The sequence below is a fragment of the Calypte anna genome, chromosome 24 (assembly GCF_003957555.1).
Source record: "Calypte anna isolate BGI_N300 chromosome 24, bCalAnn1_v1.p, whole genome shotgun sequence".
Classification (NCBI taxonomy): domain Eukaryota; kingdom Metazoa; phylum Chordata; class Aves; order Apodiformes; family Trochilidae; genus Calypte; species Calypte anna.
Window position 1 is genome coordinate 243,003 of NC_044269.1, and position 22,729 is coordinate 265,731.

The 22,729-nt window shown below is 45.4% G+C and overlaps 1 protein-coding gene across 1 annotated transcript in view; it reads right to left on the bottom strand.

Annotated features, from left to right (window-relative positions):
• Nucleotides 1–804: 804 nt before the first annotated feature.
• Nucleotides 805–22,729, bottom strand: part of BARX2 (BARX homeobox 2) — a 32,635-nt gene continuing 10,710 nt past the window's right edge. Inside the window, exons 2-4 of the mRNA XM_030464816.1 lie at nt 4,687–4,984; nt 2,258–2,342; nt 805–1,080 (exon numbers count right to left, since the gene is read on the bottom strand). Coding sequence (XP_030320676.1) covers nt 829–1,080; nt 2,258–2,342; nt 4,687–4,984 — 635 coding nt within the window. The 3' untranslated portion in view covers nt 805–828. The remainder of the gene's footprint in view (nt 1,081–2,257; nt 2,343–4,686; nt 4,985–22,729) is intronic.

The window sequence follows — 22,729 nt, forward strand, 5'->3', positions numbered from 1 at the left end:
CTAAAAAAAAAAAAAAAAGCTCCCAGATCCAAGCATCCCAAAGCTTTTGGAGCAGACTCAAACCCTCAACTCATTCAAAGTTTTTTCTCCTGAATCACTGCAAAGTCACAGACACAGCACCCAAACAACCAAGAGATGAAGTCTGGATGCTGACCCGGTTGTCAATCTCACTTCAGATGCTTTGATCTTTCCACTGGGCCAAAGCAAACCTGTGGGTCTGAACTCCTTCCTAAACCAGCCCAAGTTGGGCCCTTCCCTAACAGAAATAAGTGCTGGTTACATGCTGAAATGGGGCTATCACAGCTCTCCATTTTTTAGCTGTCCCTGATCCAAGTCCTCCATCTCTTTGCACTCATTAAAAGGCAAGAAAGAATAAAGCCAATTGACCACACTGACCCCTCCAGCACAGTCCCATCTCTACACATTTGCCTCCCACAGTGTGGAAGGAGCCCTGGGTTTCTCTTTTCCTCATCTCAGGCTTTCCAGATGTGGTTTTTCCTGACAAGGTCTTGAGGTTTCCATGCCCAGGCATGGGGAGGTTGAGGCTTGGGTGGATGGGGATGGGTGGCACTGCTCCCAGGGGACATTTTTGTTCCACCATGGCCCATGATGGCTCATTCCCAAAGGCACAAAGTGACCAATCTTTAGACTTATACACAAGGTCTACATATATATATATATATATTTATATATATATGTACACACACACAATTACATACATATTTAAATATATATATATACATATATATATTTGGTTTTGGGTTTTTTTGTGATTTTTCTTTTCTTTCCTTTTTCTTTTTTCCCCCTTTTCCCTCCTTGCTTTCCCTTTTAACTTAATGGTGTAGTCTCCTCTGAGTAGGGCTCTGCTACATGTTCTGGAGGCTTCTCTGTCTCCAAGGAGACTTCTGGCTTCTCCTCTATCAATTCAGGCTCCTCGGGGGCTTGAGATCCCTCCTGACTCTGACTCTGAGCCTGGCTGTTCATTTTCTCTTCTGCTTCAATCTCCTCTGAGGTGGGAATGGAGTTTTTCTTTGGACGTCCTTTGGGCTTTGTTGGAGCCTCCTGTCCACCTTTCAGTACCTGCAGCAAAGAGATGAACCATCAGGATCAGTCTGAATCCTGCTGCCCTGAAACATCCTTTAGAAAAGGATGAAATTCAGCTTTGAGCTCAGAGTTCATGCCAGACTTGGGCACCAGTTCAACCTCAAAGAAATGTCCTACCTACATGGAATGAGCTCACCCATGATATAAAGAACATGAAATGCAAACATCTCCAGCAAGAACACCCAGGACTCTGAAGGTCTCGAAGTCAGTTCCTACATGAGACCCCAAACCAGCCTAAGGTCCTCAACACTACAGACAGAGAAGATTTCAGGCAGAATTCAGTTCCCTCCCTGAGTTTTCACTTTATTCAGAGCCTAAGAACCATTATAAACCTTCAGCAGGATTTCCTCTCCCTGCCTCTCCTTCAGCCTCTTTGCTTTCAGAAATATTTTTCATTTTTAATTTTTGCTAGACCTGTATTAAAATCCTATTTCATCTGAGTGAAAGGGGGATCAGTAAGCCAGGTCTGCTCCTGTGTTTAATTCCCTCTGCCTTCACCACATCAATTCCAAAGGTCTATACCCAACCTAATCCCAAGGGGAAGTGGCAGGAACTTCTGCAGCTGTAACAAACAGCCAAAGATACAGCCCAAAACTGCATCCCCTCTCCCAGATGTTTCTCCACAGAAACATCCCCACTGGAGAATGCCACAGCATCATGGTTCCCACCAGGATTTATAGACCACTTGTCCTTTCTAAAAGCATTTTAACTGGAAAAGGGCCATGAAGCTGACAAGAAGTAAATGAGGAGAAAAGAAGGGTATGAAAAGGAAGAATTCATGTTATTAGTTCTCAAAGCTCCACTGGTTTCCATGGAGCACTACAACCTTTTCTGTCTGTGCACACAACCAGTCCCACCAGCATGAAGATCATAGGAATGCCAAAACTGCAGAGGGAGATATTTTGGTTCTTCCCTCTGTTTTATTTTAATTTCTTTCATCCTTTTGCTATATGCACTTCCTACAGTCCCTCTGGTCCACCATAGATGCTGCAGTCTTAACATGTTATTTTTATTTTTTTTTAAAAAGAGTATATCTCTAAAAAAAAAGTGGTTGAAAATAAAACAAAATTTGGTATAAAGAGACACAGGTCACTGACACTATACTCAGTTTCCCAATCTGTTCTTTTGAGACCAGTTTTTAAGGACCGCTTACCATCTTCTTCCACTTCATCCTACGGTTCTGGTACCACGTCTTCACCTGGAGCTGGGTCAGCCCCAACGACTGGGCTAGGTCAAGCCTGGGAGACAAAACAGACAAGGAAATGAGTTTACAGGGGACAAAAAGCAGGCTCAGATTCCCTGGAAGAGCACAGAACAGTGGGACCACCAGCAAAGGTGGTTATGTGACTGTCTAACCTGTTGTTTTGAGAAAAACCCAGAGCAAAGTGGTAAATATGGTGAATTTAGGATGTAAAGAGAGCCTGCAAACACCTATTGTTGCTTTTTCTGTAAGAGCATTTTACAGATCTGTTCTCTTTTCTTTGTGACCACTGCAAGCCCAGAAGTTTGCCTGCCCTCTTTGAAACACAACTGCTGCCAATCCAAAGCTGCAGAAGAAGCAGAAGAGCCTTGAAAAACAGGTCCATGGGGTCCAAACCCAACAGTTAGAGACCAAGACCCCAGTCTTGGAAAGGGCTGCTCTTTGTATCCTACTTCTTCTTCCCTACCTCCCTAACAGGGATAATAATACTTGCTCATTTCTCACAGAGGTGCAGGATATCTTTACCTATTAATTTATTCTGCATTCTGCTATTATGGGCAATTAAGGCTTATAAATGAATTTATTAATTGTGTGTTTAGCTCAAGGGCATGTGTGGCAGAGAGCCCATAATCCCGATTCATCCTCCACAAATCCCCAACCTGGGCAAGTCCATCTGAAAACAGTCATTATTTCAAGATGAAAACCCAAGATATGAAGCCAACACAGCTCAGAGGAACTTTCTCCTTCCCCAGAGGTGACAGCACTGAGCATCTGGTGGGCTGGGAAATGGAGCTGCACAGTGGATGGAGTTGGAAATCCTCAATCAGAGGATTCAGAGGAATCCACAGAGTCCCCTGAGTCCTACAGGAGGGACAGCTGGAAGGCAGAGTCACAGTCCAAAGGTGTTCTGAACTGGGTGAACTATTTGGCAATTATTTCCCTGCCTTTGGAGGTGGAAACAGACCCACCAAGGCCATGTTTTTCATCATCAAAGTGTTGTGGCAGCTGGGTTCTTAGGGCATCAGACTCATTTTTGTATTTACTCCCCAGCAGCTCTCTTTGCTCACACTCACCCTCTTGGATTTATGCTTTTCCTTCCCTTTGCTTGCACTCCAAACCTGCTGCCCATGCCACCACCTCACCCCTGGGAAATGCCTCACTGCCATCAAGCTCTCATTTCTGTTCCTGGGAAAGCAGAATCCAGCAGAGGTATCATCCTGCAGGGCTGTGCTCCCTGACTCCTAACAAACCAGGTGTTTCAGTTGTCCTCCCTGTGGTACCATCTTGTGTCCAGGCCAAAAGCTGCAGGAGCAAACACAGCTCCCAAGCCACTGCTTTTTCCATCACGTTTCCAGCCACGAGGTGACAGACACAAACACTGCTTGCCTAACACTTCTTGCCCTGATCCACATGTGTTACCACACTGGGATTACGGGCACCTAGTGACCATCTCTTGCCACACACGTTACTGTAACCAGCACTGCCTGTAAATCTCAGGAAACAAAGAGAGGGGAAGTGCTACACAGACAGGAATTGCTCATCAGCCTCCAATAGGTACAGAGCCAAGGAACAGTCACACCATAAAATTAATTAACAGCTTCAAGTGCTTCATCAAGGCTGTCAAGCAGCTGGTTATGGGAAGCTGTGTGGTGTCAGTAGGAACTTGGAAACCATAGGAGTTCAAGGTCTGGTGGATCTTTCAAGGCCTCTCTAGGTATACAAACTCCATAGGAATTGGATAAGGTTTTTCTCTGACATGTAAATTTATGGAGTAGGATACAGAGCCTTTAAGAAACCTGAAGCCTCTCCTTGGTTAGGTTTGTCTGTCTGGTACCAAGGGGTCCCTAAGAACCTGCCTTTTCCTTCACAAGGGCAAGGTAGCCTTCAGCTCCCTGCAACCCTGGCTCTGGTTTCCAAGCTGATGGACAGGCCACCACCTTCTCATTGAAGTGCTACCCAAGTTTGCTAGATGTGAGCCAGTTCAGCAGCCAGCTGAAGTTTCATCCACCCCCTCAGCTGCCACAGAGACACAGCCATCCACCACCAGAACCCAGGAGAAACAAGCTGCACCTTGGAATGGGAATGGGAATGGGAAAAAGAGAGAGAATGGGAAAAAGAGAGCCTTGTGCTTTCTACAATGCCTGTCCCTGAGCCTGGATGCCTGCTAGCAAGCACACAGATCACCAGGTGGCATCTCCATGGATGTAATTTATTTGTGTCACCTTTAATCCCAGGAAAAGTCAGTCTGAACCTGCTCATCCACCCATGTCCTTGTCCAATGGCCGAGGCACCTCTGGAGCAGCACAACCCAACCAGGGAGCCTTCAGCTCGGGAGCAGCCATTTTGTTCATCCCTTTGCCTAATGGAAGAGACTGACTTACCTGTCAGGGGTAGAGAGATATTTCTGCTTCTGGAATTTCTTCTCCAAGCCCATCAGCTGGAGCTCAGTGAAGATGGTTCTGCTCCGACGTGGCTTTTTTAACCGCGGGGTCGGCTGCTCCGCTTCCGACTCGCTGCTGGCCTGGGGCTCGCTGGTGGGAGCCTCCGAGCTGGCAGAGCCTGAGGAGCTCTGGGCTGGCAACCCACGGGAGCTGGTGGCAGCTGGGATGAGGTGAGGGACCAGGGAGGGCTGCCTGGTGATGACAGAGATGAGGGGATACGTCCTCAGAGAAGGGGAGCCTGGCAGGGAAGGAAGCAGAGGGGAGAAAGGGCAGGTGAGTAATGGGAGCACTAGAGGGAAGCAAGAGAGAGGGAACCCTGCCCTGGCTCTGCCCAGTGACCAGGAGCAAGGCAGTTCCCTTCTCTGAATCATAGAATCACAGAATCATAGAATTGGCTGGGTTGGAAGGGACCTCAGAGATCATCAAGTCCAACCCTTGATCCACTCCCCCCGTGGTTCCCAGCCCATGGCACTCAGTGCCACATCCAGGCTCTTTGGAAAGATCTCCAGACACGGAGAATCCACTACTTCCCTGGGCAGCCCATTCCAATGCCTGATCACCCTCTCCAGAAAGAAATTCTTTCTCATCTCCAACCTAAACCTCCCCTGGCACAACTTGAGACCCTGCCCTCTTGTCTTGCTGAGAGTTGCCTGGGAAAAGAGCCCAACCCCCCCTGGCTCCAACCTCCTTTCAGGGAGTTGTAGAGAGTGATGAGGTCTCCCCTGAGCCTCCTCTTCTCCAGCCTCAACACCCCCAGCTCCCTCAGCCCTTCCTCACAGGAATTCTGCTGGATCCCTTCACAGCCTCCTTGCTCTTCTCTGGACCTGCTCCAGCACCTCAATCTCCTTCCTGAGCTGAGGGGCCCAGAACTGGACACAGGACTCAAGCTTTCTTTTTTTTTTTAATAGTTTAAAACACACATGGTTGAAGCAATCTAATTACAAGAGATTCACAAGAGATTAAACTCAGCAAATTAAGAGATCTGTCCCCATTCATGCAACTCTGCTTCTCTACAGACACGAGGAGAGGGTTCCCTTCACGGCATCACCCAGCCTCCCTTCACCAGTGTCAGACAATGGATTTGAGTCACAATACACCTCACCTCCAAGCAGATAAATGAACAAATCAGAGGAACCAAACCTGCATCCTCTGCTGTCTATACTGACCCTGCTGACTCTACAGGCAGAGATAAGGATGAAGAGATGGGAAGCAGAGTTTTTCTCCAACTCTTAACTCTCCATCTTATAATGACCAGTTGATACGAGCCCTAAAAAACAAACCAGCAGTTCTGCTCTAATCCTTTCAGGTCAGGGCCAGTCTGGGATGAGAAATCTAAACATTCCCAAACACTAGAGGAAGTTCTGATTCACATCAGGCCTTTGGATTTATAGCTATAGACAGATTGCTGCTCAGCCTTAGCCTCAGGAAAACAAATGTTCCTTTAAAATTCAGGCAGGGAAACAAGGCCGTGTGTGGGAAATGCACTCGCGTTGCAAGACAGGTCTCTAGACTTCAGGGAGTCCTGGGCAAGTTACTTTCTTGCTCCGTGCCTCAGTCTACCTCATTTACAAAATGGGAACAATCATCTCTCCCTACTTCACTGGTGGTAAAGCAGGGACCAGAGTTTAATGTACACCAAGTATTCCAAGATCTGGAGATAAACGGTGCCGTGAAAAGGAACGTATTACACCAGCAGGATTGTGAAACCCTGAAATATGAATCACCACTAATGAAAATAATGATCTGCAGACCTCAACGAGTCTATTTTGGTGAATAACTCATCAGAGTGGAAGAAAGGAGCTGCCAGCCTGGCCTGCTGGTGACCTGTATTCCTTTCCCTCCTCCCTGGAGAGAAGGGATGCAAGCGCATCCATCGGGTCCTGGCTGAGCTGCAGAGCATGGGGCACATCAGAGACCCAAGCAGCTCCTTGATCATTGCTCCTCTCCACAGCCACTGCAAGTTGTGCAAAATCCAGCCACTTACAAAGCAAGCCTGGAAACTGCTGCCAAAACACTGTCAGTCCCAAGGGACAGGGAATTTAAAGCAAGCCTGTGACTACTGACAAGGACTTAAGCCTTGCTTTCTCCTCCACTTCTCTGCAGCACTAAAAATAAAATATTTCTATTAAGTTTCAACTATTTTGCTTGAACTGCCAAGGAAGCACTGGAGAGATGAGATCAGAACTGCCACACCAACCTTTAGCTTGCTAGAAGCATTATCTGCCTTTTCTTCCTGTGGATTTTTTTCAGCTGAAGCTGCTCTGTGGCATCACTGAGAAACCTGGCAGAAATTCTGTCTTGATTTACAACTTCAGTGGCTGTTCAAAGATCATAAATTAGGATAGAGCACCCTGGCCTCTGCTTTAAACTACTAACTGTGCCCCCATGGATATTTATGCACCCACTGACACCAGCCAGCTGCATAGAAAGTGCAACAGATCCTGTTCCCATAGGCTGCATCCTCCTTCCCAGTACCCACAACAGTTTCTGCCATAAGAGGACAGCAAATGCAAAGTCAGCCCACCAAAGGAACAATTGTTTCACCCAAATTTGAAAAAATAAAATAAAATAAAAAAATTAAATAACCAGCCCCTCTTCCCTTTTTGAAGGGCACATCCATTGCAAGAGCCCTGTGCAGGAGGCCTGCTTCAAACTCCCCCAGCATGGAGCTCCTGCTCCCCTGCAGGTTCATTCCCCAAGCATCCTCTCACAGCCTGAAACCTCATTCCTGCCCTTGCACATGGGTGGCAATCCCTCCACTGGCTGAATTGATACTTTTACCCTTGCACCCCTGCATATTTCCAGCAGGGCTCTCCATAAACCACAAGATTACTAAGGAATAATAAATCACCACAGCTCAGAAAACCCTGTAAGGCTCTGAGGGACTGAAACTTCTGGACAAAAGCATTTTTACAAGGGACTCTCCAAGGCAGTTCAGCAAAAGGGATTTGATAGCAGAGCATCAGGACTATTTGCTTTCCCTCTATAGCATGGTAGCAGCATGTGGGGCTGCTTGGAGTGAGGGGAGGGCAGCTACAATGCTCCCAGAGCTTCAGCTTTGCCTCCAGCTAAAAGGAAAGTCTCTTCAGGCCATTTTTCCATTCATCATGCAGGATCAGGAGTAAAGGGACTGCTTTCTTCCTTCCAGGATCAGCAGAGAGAACTTGGCTCTTTTTGAAGGGTAAACCAGTGGTTGATTATTCAAGAAGCAGGTAACATTGGAGTTGTTCAGGCCCAAATTTTGAAGTGCTGAGCACCTGAACAAGGGGCTGGGTTGTCCCAGCTGCTCAGCAGCTAGGACCTGGCCAAGTGCTCAGAGCATCTCAGCCCTTGCTTATTTCTGGGGCTCACATCAGGACATTTCTTCACTTCTGGCCCTTCTGCAAATGCTGCTCTGCTTGGTGCCCGGACTGGTTGGCAACTGCTCAGAGCTCCAGGTGGAGAAACAGATTCATGAGGTTGTTGACACTGAGTGTCTTCACTTGTTTATCATTTCTGCTCCAAAGAGAAGCCCTCCCTTATGGTCTGACACCAACAGTTGCAAGGGTGCTTTTAGAAGCCATTGTAAATAGTGAAGGCATCTGCTGCTGTTCAGCCTGACTGTATACCAGACTTCCCAGCTTTCTCCCCTCAGCCTGATGAGGACACAGAATGGTGAGGGGCAAGGATAGCATTTAGACAGATATGGGGTTCAAGGCTGCAGGTATTTTCTGGGGGCAAAGTTGTTGGTTGGAGGGGTCAATGCTTTAGCAGTTACCTCTCTCTGCAGATTGAGTCAAGCAGAAATAGCCAGGCTCTACATTCCACCACAGTTTCTTCAGGATGCTGAAGAAAAACAGCTCAAGCTGAGTGTCCTGTGTGGAACAAATCCCAAAGTTCAAAGGTAGATGAAGCTGAGGCAGTTCCTTGTCTCTAGGTACATGACTAAGATGACGCCCCTCAAACCATCCGTAGAGTTCTAACCCTGATAAAGTCTTGGCTTCCAAATGCTACGAAATCTGAAGCTAGATCTGAATTTCACATCCCCCAGAGTTCAAAGGTATATTTAGACTGACATGGTATGGTAAGAATGGAATAATTTCTTAATCTTCAACAAATTAAATGCTGGCAAGCAGCTCTTGTCTGCTCAGCACTGTTGTGACATGCTCTGTCTCCCAAAATGGGAAGGAATGGAAATGAAGTGCTCTTCCCTTTCCATACCTGCTTTTCAGAACAGCTTCACTTGAACACATGCTTTCCTTCATTGCTGCCCAAGCACCTTTTTGAATCCTGACCCACTGGCCTTTTGTATTTGAAAACAAAAAAGAGCCCACCCAAGCCAAAAAATGAGGAATTTTTACACCTTAAGAGTTCTGTTGCTTCCATTCAAACCAGTCAAGAAGCAGCTCAGCCCAATGGTGAAGCCACCAGTGGTTTAGGACTCAATCTCTCTCAATGCTATCCATAGAGACAGCAGTGTCTTACTGTCTGGTTTTCTACAGAAAAGTCCCAGTTGTATCTATTAAAGTAATCTTAGTCACCCCAAAGTCTAGGGTAGGCTCACTTTGCTGCTGAATACTTCTCATATAGCCAGGAAGTATAAAGATAATCCATACCCCATACCATGCACAGCAGAGGGAGTGGTTCTTGAGCAACTGAAGTTTCCCTGTAGTTATTTTTTAAGCATTTGAATAGTCTCAGTTTCAAGCAGCAAGAAAGCTCTTATTTCTCTCCCTCTCCATTAAGCTAACATCTGGCTGCTCAGTTGCTCAAATGAACCAAGGGCTAAAAATAAAGAGGGCATTGGAGCTGCAGAGTGTTTTCTAATGATCTGAAAACATTTTGCTTTGCTATTTAAATCAGGCTGTGCTGGCAGCCACTGTACAGGGAATAAGAGATCTGCTCTTCACACCATGCACTGCCCACACCACCTCGAAACAAACTGCCTGACTCAAGGGCTGGAAGAACTCCTGTTTCCTAATTACATGGAAAATATTCATCCTATGAATATTCTAGGTATTTATCCTATCCTATATATTCATCCACAATGTATTGTGGTCTAATGTAGCCAAAGATATTTATTTCCTTGGTTTGCTTTTTAGTGGTAACACCAAGGACAGAGAATCCACCCCATTTTCTCCAGGAGGTTGAAGGTCAATTTTAACTCCCCCCAAAAAACCCTGATATCCCAGGAATAAATCCACAGCCTTTTGCTCATTCTAACCCAGGTGTGAACATGGGTGTAAAGCAGCAAAAACTCTGAACTGGGAATACTTTTCACCAGACCAACCTGAAATCATCTTCACTCATCTGCTGGGATGTTTCCATTCAACTTCTCACGACCACTAAACCTGGAGGTACACCACATCACCTAGCTGAAGTTTTAATTAAAAAGAAACACTTCAAACAAACCTTTTTTCCCCCCCCCCCTTTTTTTTTTTCGTCATCCCTCCCCCTCTTTCCTGGCTCCCTTTCAACCCCAGCAGACACAGACAAGAGGGAAGAGAGAAGGGAAAGCACTAATTAATTGCACTGTTTGACTGCCGGCAATGGCAGAACAGTTTTCCTCCCAGGCAAACTCAGCTAATTCTGTTTTGGAAAGAAAGAAAGAAAAAGGAAGGAAAGATTTATGGATCAGCTCCTCTTGGCAGGTCAGCCCCGCTCGGAGGCAGAATGAAATCTCACTCGGAATGGGCTGCAGTGAAAGGTAAATAATAAAAGAAAATGAACTTACGACTCAGGAAGGTCTATAAATCTGATGTCTCCTGAGTGTCAAAACAAAAGGGAAGCAAGAAGGAGTTGAGTTCATTTAGGAAAGAGGTTCATTTTGCAGCAGGAGCAGGCAGCCTGAAGGGAGAAGCAAGCCCTGAGCGAAGCAAAGAAGGCAAAAGAAGCAAGGAAATGTCGAGAAGCTGAACCATACCCAGTTTGTTTAATAAGGAAGGCATTACATCTGCTTTTTCCACCACAAATCCCCCAAAGCTGATATTTTTCAGCCATGCCATTCCCAGGGATCTCAGCTGGACTGCAGCACCAACCTCCATGGAAGTGGAGGCAAAGCCAGAGCTAAGCACAGACCTGATAAATCCAGAAACTCAGCCTGGCTCAGGAGCCAAGTGGTTAAAGACAACAGCCAGATACTTCTTGTGTACACCAGAACAGAAGTTGTCCTCCCAGGCCAGGGGGGATCTTTGCCTTGTAGCTCCCAGACTTATCATAGCTCTTACATATGTAGCTCACAGACCTGCAGCATCTCTCTTGTCCATCAGAACCTTCCTGAGAGCAGCAAAGGAATCCTTGCATCCAGGCATTCCCTCAGGTATTTCTGCTGAGGTTGGATTGAAACCTCCTCTGCTCCACATGTCCCAGGCTCAGACTCTCAGCAGTCCCTAGATGTGGCACTGCCATCCCAAGGTACCTTTTTTCTCTACAATGGCCTTCTTTTATCCAATAACACAAAAAGAACTCAAGGCAATGTGTAAGTAAAAATACTGCACTCATCTATGTCTTCCTTAAGCTTTGCTTGATGATTATTTTAGAGGCAGCTTCCATCAGGTCCTTCCCAAGATGAAGCCTGTGCTCCACCAAGCACCCCACTAAGGATGGAGAGGCAAAAGGAAAGAGAAGATCAATGAGCTGTGCACATACCAGGCAAATTCCCTTTTCCCTCAGAAACAAGGAAAGGGTTGAAAGGAAATAACCAGGTTCCTTGAGGATCCCAAGCTCCAGGCCTCTCCTAGATGCTCTGGGTTCCCTCCATGTCATTAACAAACACTTGACTCCCAGGTTACAAAAATCACCTGGGTGATGCTTAAGCTCTGCACCAGGGTGCTGTGCCCAGCTCCCCCAGCTCCAGAGTGGGAAGCAGCAGCACAATGCCAGGGTATGATTGCACCTGAGCTAATTATGGCCTGAAGAGAGGTGGGCTAATTAGGTTGGGAAGGCTGTGTTGACAGCTTGACAGTTTCCAAGGCAGGAGTTGGTACATTTGCAGGCAGCAGCCCCTGCAGCCACCTACCCCTCCTGGATCCTCTCCTAATGAGGAGTAGCCAAGATGTAAGTAACTCCAGGCATAGCCACAAAGCCTTCCCAAAGTTGTCCCCTGCAACAAGTCAAGCCCAGAGGTGGCGCCTAAGTATGGACTCCAGTGTTTGGAGCATCCCTGTCAGCCAAAGCTTGGCCAGAGAGGTGGTGAGAGAGAATTTGCCAGGAATTTTTCTGCATCAACCACTTGAGACTTTGACTCTCCTCTCATTTGTCTCATGCTCTTTATTGCCCTTCCTCATCACTAGCAGCTCAGCACCTAAGAACTCAGTGAATTTATGGATTTTGGGAGGGGATCTGTCTTTTTTTGCTTCTTTTTCTTTTTTTTTTTTCTTTTTTTTTTTTTTTTTTTTTTTTTTTACAGTAGCAGCTAAGCAAGAGCCAAAGTCACTGCACAGGAGGAGAGGTGGCAGGTACTTCTGGAACATTTTGAAATCTTCCAGAAACAGTCCCAAGAATCAGCCCAAATGGAGAGAGCCAAAATTTCCTGAGTGTCACAGAGGATCCAGGAATGAGGAGCAGTCAACTCTGGATAAATCAACCCTGAAATCTACTGTGGTTCTCCAAAGAGCACTCAGTGAGCTTCCTTGGAGTAATGTCTGGCTGCTTCTGAGTCACCAGCTCCAGATACACTTCCCACCATATTCTATTCCCACTTCAATCCAAGGAATCCTCCTAGCCTGGCAGTCTGAGTGGCAAACAAACCCCCTGATGTTTGTAAACATTCATTTTTCTAAGAAGGAATATACCAGATTGCAGCTAAAAAGCTGTTCTGCCTCTAAGCATCTCTCCAGCATGCAGCTTCTTCTCCAGCTATCCAGAGATGTGTGGAGCTGGAGCTGCTCCCCAAGCTGTGGTTAAGTTTAACCTGATTGCAAAGCCACAAGTGAAATTTCCTCAGAGCCTGGAGCTGAGATCCAGGTTTTCTGCCCCAAGCCTGCCCCCATTAGCAATTTATCAACATAATGTTTCAGTCAAACTTCTCCATAATAACAGTAATTAATAAGTCTGAATGCATCTGAGGCATGCATGCTGGAGGCCTTGATGAAAGCTAACCAGTAAGATAATTAATCCTTACTTAATGATGACATTTGATATTTATATTCTGCTTTTTTACATATTTAAGGCACAGTACACAGAGTAAGTAATTGGCCTGGAACAAATGATGAGCCTGAGAGCCTCCCTGAGTGAGAATTTCCCTCATTCCTTGCTGCCACAGGCAGAGGTACAAATCCTTGGACTGGAAGTGAGGCAATTACCTATCTCCTCACCCCAATCCCAAACCTCCAGCACCACCATCTCCCAGGCTGCCAGCTCCTTGCAGGATGGCACCAGGGTTTTCCTGGCAGGGTTAGAGGCACCTGGCTTTGTTCAAGGACCACAGTGCTGGGGGTGGAGATAGGAATGCACATTGGAGCTGGGGTTGTGGTGCTGTCCTGGGGCTACTGACAGGGCTGTGGTTCCCTGTTACCACTGCAGAAGAAAGTTGGGTTTCTTCTCAATTGCTGGAAAGATATGAGGAAGCACCACCTGGGTGCTAGGGATTGTTCTGCTCACACAAAGCAGCCTGTCAAACAGGGGAGTGTGCCAGGACCTTGTCAGAGCCTCAGTGAGGAAGAAAATTTATATATGGAAGAAGATAATTCTTTTCTTTTCTTTTTTCTTTTCTTTTCTTTTCTTTTCTTTTCTTTTCTTTTCTTTTCTTTTCTTTTCTTTTCTTTTCTTTTCTTTTCTTTTCTTTTCTTTTCTTTTCTTTTCTTTTCTTTTCTTTTCTTTTCTTTTCTTTTCTTTTCTTTTCTTTTTCTTTTTTTCCAGAAGCATTTGAAGAATCTATTTGGCTGGCACTCAAGAAATCCTTTGTAGCAAATGTAATGGGGCTCTGGCTTAATGAATCAGAAGCACACACACACACACCACTTCTCTGTTTTCAATTATTCTGCTTCACATATTCTAACAGCAACCTGTCTGTTGGAAGGCAGCCCCCCTGAACTCCAATCCATACTCCTTTAGCAAGCTGAGTGTGGCTGGGAGAGGTCCTGCTCCTCATGTGAGGCTACAGAAAAGTGATTCTGTCTGGGATTGCTCATCTTCATCAGATATCCTTTTTTCATCCTATTTGGTGGGAAAGGAGGTGCTCTGACCCCAAGCAGATCAGTCCTAACATCTCCTATTGGGATACATGGGCTTGGTGCCATCTCAACTGGAAAGAGCTCCAAATGGAGGGTGGGTTTGGACAGGAACCTCTGTTCCAAGCCCTTGTGGGAGTTTGAAGAGCAGGGCACTTGAGTCCCAGAGAAATAAACACAAACACAACTCCATAAATGACACTGAAGGAAAGTTACTGGGATAGAAGCCACCAGCTTGTTTGCTGGATCTGTATCAAGGGACACTTTGGCTCTATTAAGCCAACTTTAATTTGAAGCTCTTTCTTCTGAACTAAATCATGTAAAATAATTCAGCCAAGTGTTTCCTCCACCACCAAGGATAAGACTCAACTGTAGAGCTCATCACCCCCTGGACCCAGATTTAGCAAGCAGAGTAGCCAAAAGATTACAGAATCCTATAGCTGGAAGGAAAGGATTTCCAGGCAGTCTCAGGTCTGGTCTGCTGGGGGGGAGGAGGAGAGGCTCTGCACCAAGACAACACAACTCTCTGGGTGTCTCAGCTTCAGTTGTCTTTCCTGATGCCAGCTGGATGGCTGGACATCTTGGGACACTGGGGAGAAATGTAGGAGGTCAAATCCAACCCTCTGTCCAGATGGTGTCACCAGTCAAGGAGCAGGATTTGGACATCAATCTGGAAAGAGCTCATCAGAGCTGAGAGGGTACAGTTTAATGGAAGGCTAAGTCACGTTCTGTTCTTTAGACTGCTCCCTAAGTATCTCTTCCTGGCCACCATCCAAGATCCAAGACTTTGGACTGACACATTATGACCATTCTTACATCCTTACACACTTGATAAATACATCTGCCTGCTCCTGGGATTTCACAGGTTCTGTCCAAGTCCAAACACATCATGCCACGCGTGCAGAAATCCCTCAGCCCTTTGCTTCCTGCTCTGCTGATTGTCATCACAACAGCAAACACCAGCCCTGGCCAGCTGACTAGTCCTGCACACAAAAGTACTCTTCAGGTTTTTCAAGCCCACTCCAGAAAAATAAAACAAAACAAAACAAAAAAACCAAAAAACCTCTCCACAAAACCCCCTTCCATAAACATCACCACCTCTTCCTGCTTCCAGCCTGGGATGAGGAACACGCGAAGAGAGTGCAACGGTTTCTAAACATCAGACTGTGTACACTTTGCCTGATGGATCATTTTGGAAAAGGCTTTTTTGGGGGGAAGAATCAATGCTTAAAATACAAAGACACCACCACCCCTCTTCTCCTCCATGCTGAAATGAAAGGGGGACTTCAGCAAGGACCGGTGTTGACCTGTCACATCTTGGCGACGTCTTTGCCTCTTCTAATTGTGGCTTCTCACCTCAAGGGTTGCTTTCTGAATCATCTTGCCCCCATCAGGACACATTCTGCAGGGAGATTGGTTTCTCTGAGCTGCACTTTTAATTCTTTGATCTTGCATCTGCTCTTAGAGAGAGAAACCTCATCTCTGTTTCCTCTACGGACAAAAATAAACTCTGTGGACTATTTGGCTGAGCAGCTGCACAAACAATGCAGTTTAGAAGGATGTAAATGATATACACTAGCAGGTTTTGTTCACAGCCTGTCTGTCCTTTGTGGCTGCCAATTAGATCAGCAATTTCTACCCAGCTCTTGTGGCTGGGGTAAGGAGGGGAGACACATACAGGGTGGAAAGCTGAGCATGATGCCCATCACAATATTCCAGGAACCTGATTACCAGAATCTAAAGCACCTTGGAAAAAGGGCTTCCTCTAAAGCTGAATTTCTCCTTTTTTTTTTTTTGTCCAATAAACTGACAAAGACTGTGTCATAGCTTCCACCTCCACAGAGCACAGCTATTTTTATTCCCTCCACATCAAATGCCAGCACACCTGTGCCACCCCATGGATTAAATCTTAACCCATACAGAATGAATCCAGCACAGCTAAGCTTTCAGGTTTTGAATGGGGGGGAAAATAATAAATAAAATACATCTGAATTTCCAGTTTCTAGAAACCTTTAATTGCAAATCCATCCTGAAGCGTTGCTAAAAATCAGTGCTGGCAACTTCCTTCCCAAGGCAGCTCCCCTGACTTCAGTAGGACATTAGATAAAGTGAGTCATGAGCTGGAGATGTTGCAAGAACCCTCAGCAGTGCCTATCCAGCATGGGCACAGGCAGGAGGGATGCTCACACCCCCCATTTCCAGGAGAACTGATATTTTGCTCCTTTGATATCTGCTTTTCACCCCCCTGTCCCATGGCTCAGGAGTGAGTAAGGACCAGGAAAGCTGCAATCCCCACTGCAGACAGCATGGAAAGAGCATTTCAGGCTGCAGCACTGCACCTGGATTTGGCATGGCAGAGTAGAGCCAGGGGATGGAAACACAAGCAGAGCAGACAAGGATATTGTGGGGTTGGTCTGGAGCAGCCACAAAGAGAACAGCTGATTGTTTTGTGTTGAAGGACCTGGAGGATTCCAAAACCCACCTTCCTACATCAGACTCTGCTCTCTGCACCAGGTATCTTCAGCCTGTGCAGACTTGCAGAGCCCCCAACATCAAACCCAGCCTGATTTATAGGAGCTGAGACCCAGCCCGTTCATTTTAGGGTGGGTGGTGCTTGTTATTTTCAGCTGAAGCACAAAACAAGTTTTGCTCCTATTGAAATTCATCAAATTTCAAAAAAGCACCTAAAAAATGTCTCCAGGCTGGGCAGTCTCAAAATGGACCCACCCAGGAGAAGTCGTTCCATGAGAAAAAGGTCCATCTTGGAGCTGCAAAGCACTTGGGAGGCATGCAACCACTTCTAGAAAAGTGATGACGTGGTTTTCTCAGCTCCCATGCAGTCTATACCACACCAGGGGTAGAAGGCTAAGCCAGAAATTCCAGTTGGTGAGCTCTTGCTGTCCTGATCTCCAAAGAATAGGAGCCCTCACGCATGTCAGACATCATTGTGCTGGGTTTTTTTTTTCTCTCCTGATAGGATGTCAGCCAAGAAGACATTGTTTTCACACCTTCAGAGCAATACAGATTAGATTTAGGGTGGGGACAGGCCCTAATTAATCATAAGGGATTGAATTAGGTTTCTACAGCACTCAGGTTTTCCCAGCTGTGGTTGTGAACTGATGCCAGGATGGGCAGCACTGTTAGAAGGTCACTTGCTTCTCACAGCTCCAATCCAACACCACAAACATGACCCTAGGAACACTCTGCTTTAGGGATCCAGCTGAGAGATGGTTCCTCACCTTAAGGATTGGAAGGCTTGGAGTCTAAGCTTGGGATATCACTGAATTTCATCAGCACCATCTATTTCCCTCCCGTTCTCCTCTGGCAGCTGTCAGTGGGGATGCAGCATCACAGTGTTCCAGAGGTACCTCTGGGATTTGGGCACCTCATTTCAATACCAATCACCCAAATCAATCCCCCCAAAAACCAGTGCAGCCCTTTCTTCCCTCTGCACAGGTGTGGGTGTGCAGTTCCTGCTGGTGACAGAAACAACTCCAGGCTGATGGGAACCTTCCCTCATTCCCAGTGACCTGATTTACCTCTCACCTGCCCCAGAAAGGACCCAGAGGACAAAGTTGTGCTCGTTTTGATGGAGATTTTTGGGGAAAGAGGAACATCAGGCAGAGCTTCCAGCCCTGCCACTGCCTTCATGGACAACCACAGCCAAATCCCTGGACTCCTGTTGTTCCCATGTGCAAAAGGAGGCTGGAAACACCTCCCACAGGAGGCTGTGGCACAGTCTGGAAAGCACTCAAACGGAAGCCACAAGGAGAGGCAGAGGTGTTACTAATCTCACAGCTTGCTGAAGACATTTCCCATTAATAGATTGCATGAAGGCTGCATTAAGAGCTCTTTTGTGTCATACGATTACGAAATTCCTTAATGTGCCATTAATAAATATGTTAATCCTGAAGCAATGCCTGTATCCTGTTCTTGTGCAACCTCCAATGTTTCCATGGGAACTCCTCCAGCAACAGGCACGCAGGCAGCCTGGGGTTTGTTCAAGCCAAAAAAATCACTTTTTTAACCTTTTGGTTCTTCTAAACCAAGGAAGATATTCAGCCAAAGATCAGCCATGGCTGCCAATATTTCCTGTGATAGTGATGTAAAGAAATAAGTCTGCAGGGAATATCGTTTCTAGTTCTCATGATCAGACTCCTGGTTGTGGCACTGCTGGGATGAAACTCATCTTAGGTGTGGCATTTCCATGCTCTCCCTGCACACAGCATGAAAATCTCTCCATGTGGTCATTGTTTTCACTCAGCTTTGAAACAGGGACCATATCCCACCTGGAATGTTATTAGAGAATCTGTGCAGAGAACTTAAGGAATTATTGTTGTCTACTGATACAGGAGGAAAAGCAAATTATTGCTGCTTTCTGATGAAAGGAAAACCAATCCAGTGAGTGGTACAATAATTATGAAGGTGCTTTTAAATCATAGCAATTAAAAACTTGAAGGCAGAAGGATTCAGTGATGAATGCACACATATAGGTGTACAGCAGGTTTAATAAAAAGATTATTTCTCTGCCTGGCCATGACATCCACCACAAAATGACATAATGGGAGGAAAATCATGCAACTGGAACTGAAGTAAAATTGCAGATGTATAAGCTGATACAAGAATTGGCTCCAAATGACTGCAGGTTTGAAATTATTTTACTTTAAAACACTTGAATAGCTTGCCTCTTCCAAATGTATAAACTTTCAGAGTTGACAATACATCCCTACTCCTTTCCAACTTGGAGAGCACAAAATAAGAACCTCTAAGGAAAGAGAAAAGTTCTGTGTTGAAACAAAAATCCACCCAAGTTTCCTTTGCATACATTATGTAGAGACCAAAAAAAAACCCAAAAAACAATCCATAATTTTAATTCTTTTCTTCTCTTTGTGGGTCGCCTTTTATTAAACTGTTGAGAATAAAACATAATCCCACCAAGACATTAACATCTCATTTCCAGTACTGCTTGGGTGAGGAGACCAAATAAATGGCTTCTCCAATAAGACACATCATCCATCCTCAGCATGTAAAACGCAGTCATTAATCACACCAGCAACCTACTTATTATGGGTATTCAAGCACTGGCAATACAAATGCTTATAAAACAGGGGCTCCTTTCATAATTCCCTGCCCTTGTCTCTCAATAGTTTAGAGGATTAACCCCTTTTACAACGAGGGATGGGCAAACTGGTTTTGCCTAATTCCAAACCAACTTGACGTCATGGGTTCGAAAGTTCGACTTCAACTCAAACATTGTCAGACGTGGTTTGTGGAGAAGGGACACAGCAAGAGGGAGGCTCAGGGAGAGAAAAAGGAAGAAAAACAGTGAAAGGGAAAATCAGAAAACCCAGAAGGATGTGGCTAGAATGAAAGGGGTCCAGTAAAGGCAGAAAGGATGGAGAAAATTGCTAATGGATGAGTCGAAACCCTACAGAGTCATCTTAACACCCTTCTTAAGGGGATTTGTGGGGAAGCCTCTTCCCTCTTACAGACTTCTTTCTGCTGGGGAAAAAAAATGGAGATTTTAGTTCTATTTAATTAATCCTCCTGAAGAGCAGAGTGAACCATACATCTTCAGTTCTCACTGCCCAGATTCCTGGGGGCTTCTCCTGCATTTCCCAGCGAAGGATTTCACTTTGGGTGAAGAACTGCAGTTCTTCAACTCAAGGGAAAGATGGGGCAGGCAGGGAGCATCTAACTGGCTCCACATCTTACAAAGTCAAGAAGAAAGCCAAGGAGAGGTGGCCAAACTACCCAGTATCAAGTTCTCAGCTACTCCTCGGGCTCTGCACAATCACAGACTCCTCTTAGTTTTCCCTGCTCTCCAACAGTGGAATGTCCCAAGCTGCCATCTAGCAGCTGCATTCATTTATTTGCAGTCTGATGCAATTTTTTTTTCTTTTTCTGCACACCCAACACTTCTATTAACATCAAGGAGTAAATAAGTGCTGAGCTGGAGGGCAGAATCCAAAAAAACCCCACAATATTTGGATGTAATTTGCAGCATGCAAAGGGTTAAACTAGAGTTGAAAATACGTAAGGCTCAGTATTTATTGGTTGCTGCAAAAAGTGAGACACCTGAATGAAAAAAATTCTTGTGGAGGGAATGAGATGAGATCTGTATTTGAATTTTCCCACACTGTGCAAACTGAGTCAGGTTAACCAGAGGCAATAACTTTTCAGACACCTAAAAATTAACTCTGTCATCCACTGGACAAACATTTCTAATGCTGGTATCAGTTACTGGAGGCAGATGACCCATGACTGGCTTTGGGGAAAACAAACATTTTGAGAAGACAAATTAAAGTGTCCAACACATTTTAAAAGCCAGATTAAAGCAGATTTTAAAGCTTTTAAAAGCCAGATTAAAGCTCCATGCCAGGCAGTGGGAAAAAACTTTAAGCTTCAGTAATTAACACAGCAGCAGCAGCTATTCCATTGTAACTTTTTTTTCATATATAATTAATCCTGGGTGAATACTTTGTAGGTAAAACTGGTTTCAGGATAAGTGGGCTATGTCCTGGTAAATCATCAGCAAGAAGTTCAAATCATCACCAAGCTACTGGGAAATTCAGCACCAATTCTCCTTCCTGAGAAACATCACGAGTTTTCCCCGAGATATTTCCCCTAAAGGAAAAGTTTTTCTTCAATTGAAGCTGCCACCAAGGCACCATGATGAATGGGTATGGTTTTAGTATCCTTCACTCTCCAAAAGGATTTTCTGTTCCCTGATTTACAGCAGGAAAAGGCCCTTTTTATGTGGCAGGCATATATCCAGAGACAGAAAAATGCAATCAGCAGGTAGAAAAAAAAAAAATTATCACTGCTTTTGCTTTTTGAAAGATGATGGCAAAGTTAAGATCACTGGTGACTTACTATGAGTCAAACAAATCACACCTAGGCTGTCCTAACCAGTCTCTGGGAACAGATAATAGTAATATTCAATTTTTCAATAGCTGTCAACTGATTTGAACACATATTTGCAAGTTGGAACATGACTCGTGGTGTTAGAAGGCAGAAATAAGGCAAGGATCACAGAAATCAGTTTTCCCAAACATATTAAAGGGACAGACATCCAACTCTGGCTATCAAGCTGCCCACATGGCTTTCATGGTAGCTCCTCTGTTTACTGATGGGGAAGATACAGGCAGTATTTTTTCCTGAAGTGCACCATATTTTTTCCTGTGCAACACAGAAGCCTTATATCCATGTTTATCATGGCTGTATCCCTTTTTCCTGATTAACACTGCTGGATGGGTACCACTTTTACCCTTCTTTGAAGGACAGAAGCTGCTATTTCATAGTCACAGGATCTTTAGAAAGTGTGAGCATAGGCTATTAATTGATCCTGCTATTAACAGCAATGCGTGGGACACAGCAAAGGATACAAAAAAAGGACAAAACAATCACGAAAACTGTGACAGCACAAAAATATTTCCCTGCAGCGAGTTTGCCAAACTAAAACCCAAGTCTGTTCAGCCAGCTACAGAGCTCTGCAGCCACCCCAGCATCTCCAGCCACCACTCAGACCTTCCAGAGAGCCAGAGCCATTCCCTGCCCTTCATTACAAGCAGGATTGGACCCTCATCTTTCATTTTAAACACAGCTGCTGAGCAAGACAGCAAACAAGCCATCCAAGCTCAAACCCTGCAGAAGCCCTTTCAGTGCTTGGCGTTGGCTGGGGGATCGTCTGTCTGCAGGGACCAATTTAGTTCCCCCCAAGAGCCAGGAATGACCCCGGTTAGCACCTCTTCCCTAACACTCACACAGCTCCAGCCTGGCTTTTAGGGATACCTGCCAACCCCGAGCTGTTCCAAACAGCAGGAGATGCCTTCACCCTGCTGGAAAAGGGATGGTGAGGAGGAAGATGAAGCTCCCAAAGGACTGCAGCTTGGAGATTAGCTCATGCAAAAAGTTTCAGCCTCTTACGAGCTGATCCTTACACAAGTAAGCTCTCTAAATCCTGACAATTAGATGAAACAGCCCTGTGATTTCTACAAGCTTTTTTCAGTCATCTTTGCTGCCTCTTCTCATGCAACCACCAGCCAGCTCGTCTCTGCTGGACAGAAATACACTGATGGGATCAAGTGCTGTGACATCTCTTCACAACAGACAGGTGGTCCTGGGGTCAAGCACCCATCTGTGAGGTTGGGTCTCTCAGCCACAAGGAAAAAAGGTTTCATTTGACCTCTACGAATATCAGGCTGGGGATTTCATAAATGCTTTTGTTTTAATAAAGTAATAAAAGTGCTCAAGTACCACAGAATAATGTGCTTTTAAATGTTTACACTTAAGGCATAATTGAATTTGACTCATTTTGGCCCCGACCCAACTACCATTTAATTGACTTCAGTGGGAGTTGGATTGGGCTCTAAGTAGTTTTAACTAAAATAATCTATCAATTGTTCCTCACCCACTTCATCAAACTCCTTCCCATCGTTCAGGATTCCTCCGTAATTTATTGCAACAAAGTGAAACCAACCCTTCCAACTTCTGGCCTGGCTTCCTGCTCCTGGGTGGAGAATTCTCCCACTTTCCAGCAGCCTAAACCAAATGTGCTGAAGGAATGCAAAAGAGCAGACAGCAGAGATCCAAACTGCTTCACAGCCTCCTCTGCTGTCACAGCAAACTTCAAATAGCAGCTCCTCCACCACTTAGTCACCCGAGGAACAAAATGAACTGTTAGCAAAGCTGTCAGGAGGAGGTTTGGAACAAAACAGAAGGGTGAAGCAAAATGCAGTCACAAACTCAGGCAAGTGTTTTGGGACCAAAAAAAAAAACCCCAAACCCTAAAAATCCCCCTTTGCTTCAGACTTTTTGCCGTTATAATGTAT